The sequence below is a fragment of the Corvus hawaiiensis genome, chromosome 16 (assembly GCF_020740725.1).
Source record: "Corvus hawaiiensis isolate bCorHaw1 chromosome 16, bCorHaw1.pri.cur, whole genome shotgun sequence".
NCBI lineage: Eukaryota > Metazoa > Chordata > Aves > Passeriformes > Corvidae > Corvus > Corvus hawaiiensis.
In genome coordinates, this window is record NC_063228.1 from 2,247,709 (window position 1) to 2,260,783 (window position 13,075).

The following is a 13,075-nucleotide window of genomic DNA, read 5'->3' on the forward strand; positions in this document are numbered from 1 at the left end:
TGCGGGGTTACCGTCCCGCCCTTCTGCCATTGGCCAGGGTTGACCCCCACAGGGCAGTGGGCGGGGCTGAGCCGTCGGGCCGGGGAGCGCAGGCGGTGCGGGGCGGGCGCGCTCCGGCCGCTCCCGGCGCTGGCGGAGCGGGGCGGGAGCCTGAGAAGAGCGCGGCGCGTCCCGCCCCGATGGAGGCGGCTGCGCCCTGGTGAGTGTGTGCTCCGATCCGGCACCGGCACCGGCCCTGGCCCCGGCCTTCGCACCCCCCGCCCAGGCCGCTTTGCTCCCCTCGCGGGAGCCGTGCTCCTCGCACGGGCCGTGCCTCTGTCGCCGTCGCGGTTCCGGCTTCCCCTCAGTTCCTGGCTCCCCTTACGGCTGTCTTGGTGGAGCCTGAGTGGGGTTTGCTGCCCTCTCTCACCGCCCTGGTTTGCTGTCCCTCTCTCCCCAGCCCGCAGCCCGCCGGGGCCATCCGGCCCATCGACCGCGGGTCTGTCCATCGCATCTGCTCGGGGCAGGTTGTGCTGAACCTCGGCACTGCCGTGAAGGAGCTGGTGGAAAACAGCCTGGATGCCGGAGCTACCAACATCGGTAACTCTTCCTCCATTTTCATAACTTTTCATAGATTTCTAAAGCACGTCTTTTTCCTCAAAACCGAGTGCATGTTAACAAATCTGGGCTTGTATTTTCTGTTAGGGCCAAGCATGGTTGCAGTGATCTTACATCTTAGGTTAATAAAAATGCTGATTTCCAGGCTCTAGCTGCATTCCTAGTAGCATGTGAGATTGTGTTATTTAATTTCTAGCCCTTTTGGCCACTAAAAAAGTATGTGGGCTGTACAACAGTGGTGATCAGGCTGTGCCAGCTGGCCTTAGGCTAGCACAGGGTAAAGGCAGGGCTGGTTTCCATAGCTCCCAGGATGGTGGCTTGGGATAATTGGGAAAACTTCTGTTCAGGCAGAAGTTCAGTGAAGCTTAACTACATGGAACTACAGACCAGTTTGAATTAGATTGACCTAACTTTTGACAGCTATCGGGATTTGTTTGTTCAATTTTGACATGGAAAGCTGTTACTTGAAAAATTGACTTCAAGTGAAAAATTGATACCAACCACCATGTGTGGACATAAAGAATTAAAATACTTTACAACTCAATTTTGTAGATATAAAACTTAAAGATCATGGAGCAGATCTGATAGAAGTTTCAGATAATGGAGGTGGAGTGGAAGAGGAAAACTTTGAAGGCTTGAGTAAGTTGATTTTTTTTTTTTTGTAATTTATATTTGGGCATTTTGAAAGTGGGTTTTCAATAAGAAAACCACTCTTTTTAAAAAAGCAAATTTCCTAAGTTTAATCATATTTAATGCATACTTGGCTTTTATATAATGCATGTGTGATCTGCGAGACTTGAGCAACACTAGGCTGGTGTTCTGTAGTGCTCTTGTAGTTACAGTTCCTGTAACTCAGAAATAGTCTTTGGTTTCATTGCTTATTGAAGTGCCACGAGCAATACAAATAATCACAGAGGAGAAAATTCTATAAATGTTAATGTGGATTAATTCTCGTTTAATCATTGATCATTGTTGAAGGAATTGAGCTGTGTGTAAGTGACTGCTTTGGGAAGGTGAATTGTAAGCTTGAGTATTTGCTGAAAGGAAGCTGATGTTGCATTTACTGTCTAACTTCCATTTGCCAGTTTTAGATTGCACAAAGTGGGAGCAGAAACAATACCATCTGAAGAATCTAACTGGCCACTGCAACAGGAATACTGGCATTTATTTTTTGATATAACAGCTAGGAATCTTTCCACCTTAGGTTATTACTCAGTAACTTTGGTGTTCAGTGTACATTATTGGTACATCAGAAACTCACTCTGCTGCTGTTCCAGGACAGTGAAAGTCCAGGGGTGCTGCTGCTAGGTCAGTTTGTTACCTGGTGGCTGGTGCTGAACTGATGGTGGGGATTGAGTCCTCCTCAGCTGTTGTGGGGGACTGGGCTTATGCCTGTCCTCTGTCCACCGTGCTCAGCACAGGCTGCAACTGTTTTCTGGCAGGGCAAGATCTGTGACAGGTACAGCAGCAGCAGAGACAGGTACTGTGTCCTGCTCTGAGGCATCTTGTAGTGCTTATACCAATAATGCTGAATGAATCTGTGGTGTAAGTGTGGAATAACAAGTGCATCTGAGGATATTAAAGAGATTTTGTTTATAGGAAAAAGGGAAAGCTAGCAGTATTTTGTCTTTAATCGTTATGTAAAGTGCAATGAATAATACAGAAGGTTTTTTGCTTCTTGACATGCATACAAAATCTACTTGCGTAGACCAGTGTCACTTTGAAGTGAAATATGTATTTGAAATATCTTTTTCCAGCTCTGAAACATTATACATCAAAGATACAAGATTTTTCTGATCTAATACATGTTGAAACATTTGGGTTTCGAGGTGAAGCTTTGAGTTCACTGTGTGCATTAAGGTAATTAATATTATTTGTTAGTAGTAGAAAGTTACTGTATGCACAAAAACACGACACCCTTTCAGTTTATCCTTATTGATAAAATGAGGCTTCCAGTTCCTTACTGTTAGGTCAATTTTGAGCAGTAGGTTGCACAACATCCTGAGTCCTTTCCAACCAAAATTATTCAATGATCCTAAGCACCTAATTGGTCATTTTATGTACAAAATTTAGCGTTACTTCAGTGTGCAGATCTTTACAGGGTGGGAGTGTGTATTTGCGTGAGTATTTGATCCTCTGATGTAAAGCAGTGTAATATTTAAGTGCTGATTGTTAGGCTGTAACTCATTAAAACTGTACTTAAATTTCTTTCAGACCAACTATACGTTTTAAATCAGCTTTTGTACACAGTGCTGTGGTATCTATTAAAATGAGGAATGTAGTGTTCAACAAAACTAGATTTTAACATTGAATTTTATAAGAAAGGAATCAAAGGGATACAAATAAGAATGTTTGTATTGTAGCTAGGAAAATGTTACACTACTCTGAAGAGCAGGTTCTTAGTTGTTTATGGTGGAGAGTTGTTTTAATTAAGTTAATAGTATTGCTGTAGTTTCTATGCTGATTGTCGTGAGGAATAGGTAATACAATGCTCAGTGAATAATTCTGTTGCCTCTTTCCTCCTGTTAGTGATGTTACCATTTTTACCTGTCATAAGTCAGCAAAGGTTGGGACTCGTTTGGTGTTTGATCACAATGGCAAAATTACTCAGAAGACTCCTTTCCCACGACAGCAGGGAACAACTGTCAGCATCCAGCAGTTGTTTTATACGTTACCAGTGCGGCATAAAGAGTTTCAGAGAAACATCAAAAAGGTAATGCCAGAAATCCTCAATTCAAAGGAGTGTCATACCCCAGAATTTATTCACTGCTGAATGAATTCAGTTCTCTGTAGAATATATTGATTACAGACTTGTTCATGCCTGTCTTACATCTTAATCAAATAAGAAGTCTTCTTGTGTGCTTTTCTTTTATGCTTTGCAATATTTGGGTTTAAAGGTACATTTTCAGATTTTAAGGTTTTGAAAAGAATCCTTATCATGATCACTAATGTGTATTTTAAAACCAGGGACTGCTGTGTTGTGGCTAAAATATCAGTCTTGTAAACATCCTGTTTATTTTTAAAGTACTATTTTTCATATATATGTATTTTAATTTAGTTGGTAAAGACTTTAAGAACTATAAAACTCCCCCCGCCACTTGTTACCTGCAGATATTGAATGCTTTGTGTATACATATATGTTTTAAAAAGAGACATTTTGTATAAATATGAACTTTCTTCTAATAGGAATATGCAAAAATGGTCCAGCTGTTGCAGGCCTACTGTATTATTTCCAAAGGAGTGCGGATTAACTGCACTAATCAAATTGGCCAAGGGAAAAAAAGCTGTGTGATATCCACTGCTGGAAGTCCCAGTTTAAAGGAGAACATTGGAGCAGTATTTGGACAAAAACAGGTATTGCTTTTATTATCGAAAAGAGAGACAATGTAGCTGGATAGAGAGGTTTTTAATGTCTAATAAAGTGTGGGAGGATGGAGTGTTGGCCTGCAGTACACCCTACAGGCTGACAGAGGAGAAACACCGCAGCCTCCACGGCTTCCTCTGAAAGTCCTGGATCTGCTCAGAGACGTTTTATGGAAGAGAAATTATTTAGGAGATGGGGTTATGGCTTAATATCTCTCTGAAACCAGTTTTAAGAGCTGTTGTACCAGCAAACGGGCTGTATGTCACAACAACAAGCAATTTAAAAAATCTTTTAAATGATGTGATGTGAAAATCTTAGCTGGAGAACAGAAGACTGAGGTGCATCCATGTCCAAACCAGCACAATCCAGCTTTTTCAAGCTCCTCCTATGAAACTAAGTTTTATTGGTGTTCTGGTTAGCCTTTAAATGGGATTGCAGTCAGCCCCTATAAAGCTGTAGATTGTGATGCTTCCTAAGGAATAGCTATAAAAATAATTGTTATCCTCTAGATGAGAGCAGAGATGAAAGAAAGCTCCAAAGCATCTTCCCTACAACTGTATGTTGCAATCATCAGAAATATTGAGTGGTTGACAGCTGCTGGCTGTTGATGAACACTTTTTCCCTCCACAGTGCCCATGCAGAGATCTCAAAGCCTGTTCATGCTGTGGCTGAAAGATGAGATGGAAGATGTAACTTTGTCTTGCCACGTGGCACCAAGCACAGCTAAAAATTGAGTGTTATCTGAATAGAATGTTTAGCTTATAGCCTGTTTTTTAATATTGAATACTTAAATTCATAGAGGCTGCTCTAATGGCAGAAAAATAATAGTGGCACAACTGGGAAAATGTTTGTGGTAAACATAACTGTTCTTAGGGAGCTTGTGATTCAAATAACACATTTTAAAATAGTTTTGTTGTCCTTTCAAAAGAAATTTCTATTACTCTTTTTGCCTGTTGTTTTAGCATAAAACTTGTTTAGGTCATATGTATGTCAAACTGTCAATTATTTTGTTGTTCTGTCTGTGTACATTTAAAGTAAGGGTCTGTGAAATAACTAAGGCACAGGTTGTGATATCAAAGGATGAGAACAGCCTTTATTAAAGGCGTTGTTCTGTTTCTCAGTGAACAGTGCTGTTGTCTTCTACTAGGTTTTGATATTTTAGTATTTATCTTGGTTAGCCAAAACCCACCATTTTCTCAAATTTTAAGGCTAATAAATGACAATAAAATGAAGGGAAAAATCTGTGTAGGTTTGATGTTTCAGTTCCTTCCCTTATTTTTTTTTTTTTTCAGTTGCAGAGCCTTATTCCTTTTGTTCAGCTTCCTCCTAGTGAAGCTGTCTGTGAAGAATATGGACTCAACTCTGCTGACATGCCACAAAATCTGTATAGGTAATTAGACAAGTACAAACCACTGTTGCCTGTGGCATTTTACCATAAACCAAAATTGAAAAGAAAAAGTAAAAGAAATAAAAAGTTGTGGTTTATAGTATTAAAAAGAGCCAAGAACAGCATGGTACATATTGGGATGTAGTTTTGTAGTAGTCTTTGTCAGATAAGAAATTGGGAGAGGAAATGTGTATATTCATTTTCACTGATGCTGTATAATAGTGTTTCCTTAAGCCCCTTATAAAATACTTTCCCTTTAAACATGCTTTTCTTATCCATTTTACCTTACTCTTCCATTATTTATCCAACAGTATTACTGGCTTCATTTCTCGTTGTGATCACGGTGTTGGAAGGAGTGCGACAGACAGACAGTTCTTCTTTATCAACCAACGTCCCTGTGATCCAGCAAAGGTGAGGGGTTTCTTTTTCTATCATCACCCCCACTAACTTGTTCAATATTCTCTGAAAACCTCAGGATTAGCAGCTCATGTGCATGTTTGTTTCTTGGTGGTACAAGTTCCTGTGTCTCAAGCTTCAGTCTTAGTTGTGTCTATTTGTGTGAACAAGAGCTCAATCATACAATCTATGTTTTAGTACATTAATTAATATACACTGGTGCAAAATAGAAGATAATAGTATTGAAGTTTACTGTTTTTCACTTTTTTTGCAGGTTGTCAAGATTGTGAATGAAGTTTATCACTTACACAATAAACACCAGTATCCATTTGTTGTCCTTAACATTGGGGTAGATTCTGGTATGTTCTGAATAATTTTTAGTAACTTCAGTAAAGGCTATTACAATTTACTCTTCAATGATGCTTTTATTTAGAGAATATTGTAATTTTCATCTGCATGACTTCCTGCACTCTGGGGATTTTTGAATGCTCAGTTGGTGAGGGAGAAAGAAGGTCTAGCTGTGGTTCCACTGTTTTTCCCCTACACTTTTTCTATATTCAAAAGTAAGGTCTTATTGATGAGGAAGAGGTCAGCTTAAATACAAGAAAACTAGTGTCATGTTTTTGTTTGCTGGAATGTTGAGACAGTTAAATCTGATTTGCAGACAAAATAGAAAACAAACCAGAACTAATTCTGGGCAATAGCATTTAATTTTATTTGTAAAGCAGTAATATTTTTCTTTTCTTTTTTTTTCCCAGAGTGTGTTGATATCAATGTAACTCCTGACAAAAGGCAAATTTTACTTCAGGAGGAAAAGTTTTTATTAGCAATTCTAAAGACTTCTCTGATGGAAATGTTTGGTAGTGATGTTAACAAACTGAATGTCAATCAGAAACTTCTGGACATTGCAGGTAGGACGCAAAATGTGGAAGTTTTGAGTATGATATATGGCAGGGAATTGAAGATGGAAAAAAGTGGTTTTAAAAACCCAAAGAAGAAATGAAAAAAAAATTTAAACAAAAATTAAGAAGGACCCTAAGTTATTAAGTGATTGTTATGGAAATTACGCATGCCAACACAGCAGGATTTACAGTCAACTTTATGAGGAAAAAATTAACACAAAATTAATTGATAATGCTTGCAAAAGATTTCCCCCAAGATACTGAAAGAGATCTATGTTTTTGTATGAAAATGTCTTTGAGAAATAATGGTTAAGGGGTCATAAACAAAATATGAAAATTAAATATGAGTTTATTGGATTTTAAACTTTGATTCTTGTATGACATCTACAGAAATTGATGATTCTCTTGTGACTGTATAGTCTTTCAAAATCGCTTTCCTGAGTTAAGATCATCTCATCCTCTTCCTTTCATTAACTGAGCCCTTTCTAATTTTCCTTTTTGCTGACATACAGAATCTGTTGTAGCCTGATTCTCTCTGTTATTTTAAATTAACCTTTAGTAAAATCCATGTGTGACTGGCAGTTGGTGAGGTTGAAGTCCTCTAATGACCTGCAAATCCCATATACCCTAAGTGCCTATTGTGCCAGCTCCTTAACACTTTGTCAGTGGAATTTTATAGTGACCATGAAGTGTAAGAGCAATTCACTTTTCATTGTCGCTCTGCCATTAAACTCTTTTGATAATATAAATAATTGTGCTGATTGGACTCATTACTGCTCCAATTTAAAAAGAGACTACAAATTCATTCTTAGTAGTACCATTAAGTGGCTTCAAGATGTACCTGTTTCTGTGTTTGTTATTAGTGCATTTCAGCCCCATATTCATTGTCTGAAGCTTCAGGGCTCCTTTGGGCAGTTTGCTATTTTTCTACCTCTTTTCATTCTCTTTGTTAAAGCACATCATTTAATTCATGTTTCCGGCTAACTTAGAGTCTTGAAAAACTCCGTATTCTGATTTCATTAGGCAACTTGAAGACACTTCCTGAAGAGACAGAAAAGCCTCAGGCAGAAATGCTGTCTGACTCTGAGACTGAAAATCCAAGTGGTGAAGGCAAAAGAATAATGACTCTTGCCAGATTAAGGGAGTCGTTCTCTCTCCATCAAGGAACAGAAAGTAATTTTCAAGGCTCTAAAAAGGTAAAACAGCAGCACAGTTCCCCTAGACAAAGGTTGCTCAATACCACTGGGAGTACTGTAAAGATCCAAAAGGCTGTCTTGACTAAGGAGGCTGAGAGTTGTCCTAAGTTTGACTCAAGGGTGTCAATTCCAAGGAGACAGTCGAGAAAATTAGAAGATAATGCAGATTCTGGATTCTGTAGCATTTCTGAGTCAGATGCTGGATGTAGTACACCAGAAGCTGGAAGCTGCATCAATAGTGAAAGTGCAATTAATTCTAAAGAAGAATTCTGTAGCACGGAAGAACAGATTCAGAAGGAATGTCTTAAAACTGCTGGATGTAGTAAGAAGTCACTGGACTGTGATGTTCAGGTCTTGGGCACTGAACCCAAGTTAGATCAAGTGAATGACTGGACCAATCAAAATGAGTTCTCTCAAGAACCCAGTAGTTGCTCCCCAAGAGTAAAACGTTTTAAAAGCAGAAACTTTAAAAGTGAAGCAGATGATTCCAAGGCAGGTAAATATCCTGAAGTGAAGAACACTACTGTTGATGTACTGGTGGAAGTTAAAAAGAAAATTGTGCCTCTTGAATTCTCTATGAAGGTTTTGGCAGAAAAGGTAAAAAAGGTAATACAACAACAACAGAAAAATACAGAAACTGAAAATTACAGAAGATTTAAAGCAAAAATTAGTCCTGGGGACAATAAAATAGCAGAAGATGAATTAAGAAAAGAGATCAGGTATTTCTGCTTTCACTTGCTTGATATATTTTGTTCATCAGCTAATAAAATTAGTTGAGGAAGAATATAAGACTTTCTTGGGAGGTGGGCAGGAGACTTACATGTACCTGTTAGTTTTGGGTCTGTTTTTTATTTAATGTCACTAAAAAGTTTGTTTGATGAGTTATTTTGCTGACAGAGCAGCTACTTGAACTAATTGCAAAAGAATACGGAAAAAGACACTAAAAAGGCCACAACCATCATAGATTTGGCTTAGATCAGCCCTGTAAATTGCAGTGCAGTCAGAGAAACACCAAATTTCACAACAGATAACAATGCACTGAAAAGACTGCATAGCTCATATTTCTCCCTTGTGTGAATGAAATTTGGTGAGACTTACCTGGAAAAATAAGTTAAATTCAGGTGGTCAGCAGACAGTAAAAGTCTGTGATTTGTTAGTATTTGGATTAAAAAAAAATGTTAGGAAAGTCTTCTAAAGTCTTCTACTCGGGAAAAGAAGGCAAATATGTCAGCTGCCTTCAAAACCGTGATGCCATCTTCAGTGTTACTTACTTGGACTATTGCCATATTGCCTGCTTCTAATTTTATTATCACAAATGGGGGAATCCTGAACAAGTCCTGTCTTAATGATGGATTGTGTTCTGCTAGTAATGGCCTCATCAGTCAGTGAGAGATTCTCAATAACTGTAATTTATTTTTGCATTTATATCCTGCTTAAATGAGATTTTCTTTTTTTTTAAATATAAAGTGTGTTCTGCAGGGGAGAAAAAGAGGTTTTTAAGTTTTACATGGTAACTGATATGGTGTAATTTGTAATCTCTTTATATTTTTTGTATACAGTAAAGAAATGTTTGCAAAAATGGAAATCATTGGCCAGTTCAATTTAGGGTTTATAATAGCAAAGTTGAATTCTGATCTTTTCATAATTGACCAACATGCCACTGATGAGAAATACAACTTTGAGATGTTGCAACAACACACTGTTCTCCAAGGTCAGAAGCTGATAGTGTAAGTATTTTCAGTTTTTTAACAATAACATTTTTTTAAATTAATTTGGTGTTTCAGAAGGATATCTATGATTTATATTTATGTAGCATTTCACATGTTCAGAACACTTGAGACTAAAGTGGTTTTTATATTCTGTGTTTCAAAGAGTCAATCCTCACATGAAACATCAATTCCATGGATGCAGTTGTAGCTATGCAGCAAATCTGCAAACAGATTTCCCAGTGGGCTTTCATAGCAACCCACAATTAGGTAGGATATTGGAAGCTGTTCCTGCAACAAGGAATGCTGCCCAACTTTATTCTGCTGAGTAATGCTTGGAAGTAACTGTTCAGTAGTGAGATTTTTTTAAAAAAGCAAAGTGAAAAGTTTTACCACAGAGCTCTCTATTAAGTATCTCTAGGTTGCTTCTGAAATCTGTTTTAAGTGCTCTGCACTGTGTAGCTGTGCAACACCATCTTTTTCTCTCTTTCAGGCCTCAAAATCTCAATTTAACAGCAGTAAATGAAACTGTATTGATTGAAAACCTGGAGATATTCAGAAAAAATGGATTTGATTTTTTCATAAATGAAAATGGTGAGTTGGGACCAGAATTGCTGGAAGTAAAAGAGTTCAAAGGTTTAATCTTATTCATTATGCAAAAATTCCCTTGGGTGTTATCAGAAACTTTGAGATAAGATGCATTATTGTATATGGGATATTTGTTTTTTAAGACTTACAATTCTGTGGTCTCTCTGCATGATTTAACAGAATGTTGTAGATTATTTGTCTCTCCAGCTTTTTACAGAAGTTTTTGAAGACTCTTTGGAGTCACTCTTTGGCTATATGACTGGATGTGCATTTTCTGGATATGTCACATTAAAATCCTTTTGTTTTATTAGTACACTTGCAGGGATAAATGCAGGCATGCAGTAAATGTAGTAATTTAAAATAAATAGATACCATTAGTAACTGATATTCTTTGGTTTCCTTATGGTTTTAGTACTGACTTGCTTTGTTCTTTTGAGCAAATTTTGGAACCTGCAAGCTCCTTATTGTTTCCCTTTTACAGTGAGGATAATGAAAATGCAGTGAGGTACCACTGTGCTATCTGGGAAGTCACTACACATTTTTTCCATAGTCTTCATTCCAGAATATCCCAGGGTTTTTTTGGTCTAAAATGCTATTAATTATCAATCTCTTACTATCATAAATCCTTAGTGATTTTGTAGTCACATAAACTCAAAATAGTTTCACAAACCAATTGTTCTTTGGAATTGAAGGGTTTGTCAGAAAGTAGATCTTCCTGCTTTTAAGTTTGCAAACAATTTTTTTGTTAATGTCAAAAGGGCGTCTGCCATAGTTACCACTTTGGTTAGTTAATTACATCCGTCAAAAGATTCAATTTAAGCATTGGTATATACACACATCACATCATATTAACGTTTTAAGGTAGTTTCTCAGTTTTTCTCTCAAGAAAAAGTAATTTCCTGTATTTCTCTGCTTCTTTATTATCGCTGCAAACCTTCCAGCTCCTGTAACTCAAAGAGTTAAATTGGTATCGTTGCCAACAAGCAAAAACTGGACTTTTGGTCCACAGGACATAGATGAGCTGATCTTCATGTTGAGTGACTGCCCTGGAGTGATGTGTAGGCCCTCCAGGGTCCGGCAGATGTTTGCTTCTCGAGCTTGCCGAAAGTCTGTAAGTCCTGTGCTGGATATTTGTGTTCAAACAAATAAATACCACGTTTCCTGATGCAGTGTGGGTGGCTGTATCTGTATGTGTATTGCAGGGCAGGTTTATTTACTGCTGAGTGTCAACAGCTGATATCCTTCCATCTGTTCCTCATGTTTATCTAGTAGAATTTGGGGACAATTTCTGGTAGTTTTTCATTTTGTTCCAAACTAAGTCATTTATGAAGATTGTGTTAGCTGTGTTTTGTCTTTTGGTTGTCTGGTAGGTTTTTTTGCTTTTAATGCCTTTTATTTAATTTATTTCCTGTAGTAGCTGAAGTACTGCTCTGGTTCGTGTCAGCTGGCAAACGGAAAAAGGAAATAATTCATTTTTTTTCCTTTACTTGCAGGTGATGATTGGAACTGCACTGAATGTGCAGGAAATGAGAAAACTGATCACCCATATGGGTGAGATTGAGCATCCCTGGAACTGCCCCCATGGAAGGCCTACTATGAGACACATAGTCAGTTTAGACTTGATTTCACCAGAATAAGTCAGTGTCTGTTTATTAACATTTTTATTTTTAATTCTTGGCAATATTTTGAGCTTTTATCGTGACTCTCTTATTTTGACTAAAAAAATTTTAGCCAGTCTTCAGAGCTGGAAACAGTAGCACTTGAAGGCATTCAGCAGGGTTTCCTCATTATCCCTGTTGAGTCATCAACACAAACATCCTGGAATTCATGTAAATAACTCCTCTCTTTCTGCATTTTACTGTGTGTTGTACTTATCTGAGCAGCAGTCAAAACTTTTATAAAATAAATATGTTTATATATAAAGATCAGGAGTAGGTGAACCTCATTTACAGCAAATACACTGATTCTTAACATGAAGTGGCATGTGAATATAAGTACCTAGGAGTGCCATAAAACAAATATTAGCTTTCTGTGTTTATACATCATGTCTATCACAATTTTAAAGAAAATGAAAATGATACAGAAGTTAAAATTTTTTTTTTTTTTTTGCTTATACCAAAGTTGGGTTTCATTAGATAATGACTTAGAGCTTTAATATTTCATTTCATGATTAATTTACTGGTATCTATGTTTAAGGCTTGAATAGAATAATTCGTCTAGCATCTTTACTTTTAATTAGCATTGTTCCCTTCCGAATTCCAAACCGTTTTTCAAGAACAGGGATTCCTTTTCTGACAATGAATGTCTTGCCAGTCAGGTCAGCCCAAATTCTATCTCAGTACAATCAAAATAGTTAGAAAACGGGCTTTTTGAATCAGAAACCATTAAATTGGTAAATTGGCTAAGCTCTTCCAGTTCTGTAGGACCTGTGTTTATGGGTTATGTTCTCTTCACACTCCATTTGCTGCTGATGGAGGGGTGGCCGTGATGCTGCTGCTGTTCCTCCAGTGCTCAAAGCCGTCCATGCCGCTTCTCGGAGCAGCGTGGCTGAGCGTGCCCATGCTACCCGGCACGGCTATGGCCAAGAACCTTCAACCAATTGTTCGTGTTGCGTGCGGAGCCGCGATTCCGCAGTCCTGCTCTGCCCGGGTGGGAACCGGCCCGGCGGGGCCCTGGGCCCGCGGCGGCGTTGTCATGGCTACGGCAGCGCCGCCGCACTGCGCCTGCGCGGGCCGGAGGCGCTCGGCACGGGCTCGGCACGGGCTCGGTAAGGGCTCGGCAAGGGCTCGGTAAGGGCTCGGCACGGGCTCGGTAAGGGCTCGGTAAGGGCTCGGTAAGGGCTCGGCACGGGCTCGGTAAGGGCTCGGCAAGGGCTCGGTAAGGGCTCGGCACGGGCTCGGTGAGGGCTCGGTAAGGGCTCGGCACGGGCTCGGTAAGGG

At 38.8% G+C, this 13,075-nt stretch overlaps 1 protein-coding gene across 1 annotated transcript; it reads left to right on the forward strand.

Annotated features, from left to right (window-relative positions):
• Nucleotides 1-102: 102 nt before the first annotated feature.
• On the forward strand, nt 103-12,059 carry PMS2 (PMS1 homolog 2, mismatch repair system component). The gene is made up of 15 exons (XM_048321183.1): nt 103-199; nt 440-579; nt 1,150-1,236; nt 2,355-2,457; nt 3,127-3,310; nt 3,784-3,951; nt 5,254-5,351; nt 5,660-5,759; nt 6,019-6,103; nt 6,503-6,655; nt 7,670-8,561; nt 9,402-9,569; nt 10,042-10,142; nt 11,078-11,247; nt 11,630-12,059. The coding sequence occupies exons 1-15, from the start codon at nt 180-182 to the stop codon at nt 11,771-11,773; spliced, it is 2,613 nt and encodes an 870-aa protein (XP_048177140.1). The 5' UTR covers nt 103-179; the 3' UTR covers nt 11,774-12,059.
• Nucleotides 12,060-13,075: the final 1,016 nt, after the last annotated feature.

Bases quoted from the DNA above. Each gene is read 5' to 3' on its own strand.
- PMS2 (XM_048321183.1), top strand. From the start codon at position 180: ATGGAGGCGGCTGCGCCCTG. The intron at 200-439 runs GTGAGTGTGTGC...CTCTCTCCCCAG, and splicing joins ATGGAGGCGGCTGCGCCCTG to CCCGCAGCCCGCCGGGGCCA. The intron at 8,562-9,401 runs GTATTTCTGCTT...TTTTGTATACAG, and splicing joins GAATTAAGAAAAGAGATCAG to TAAAGAAATGTTTGCAAAAA.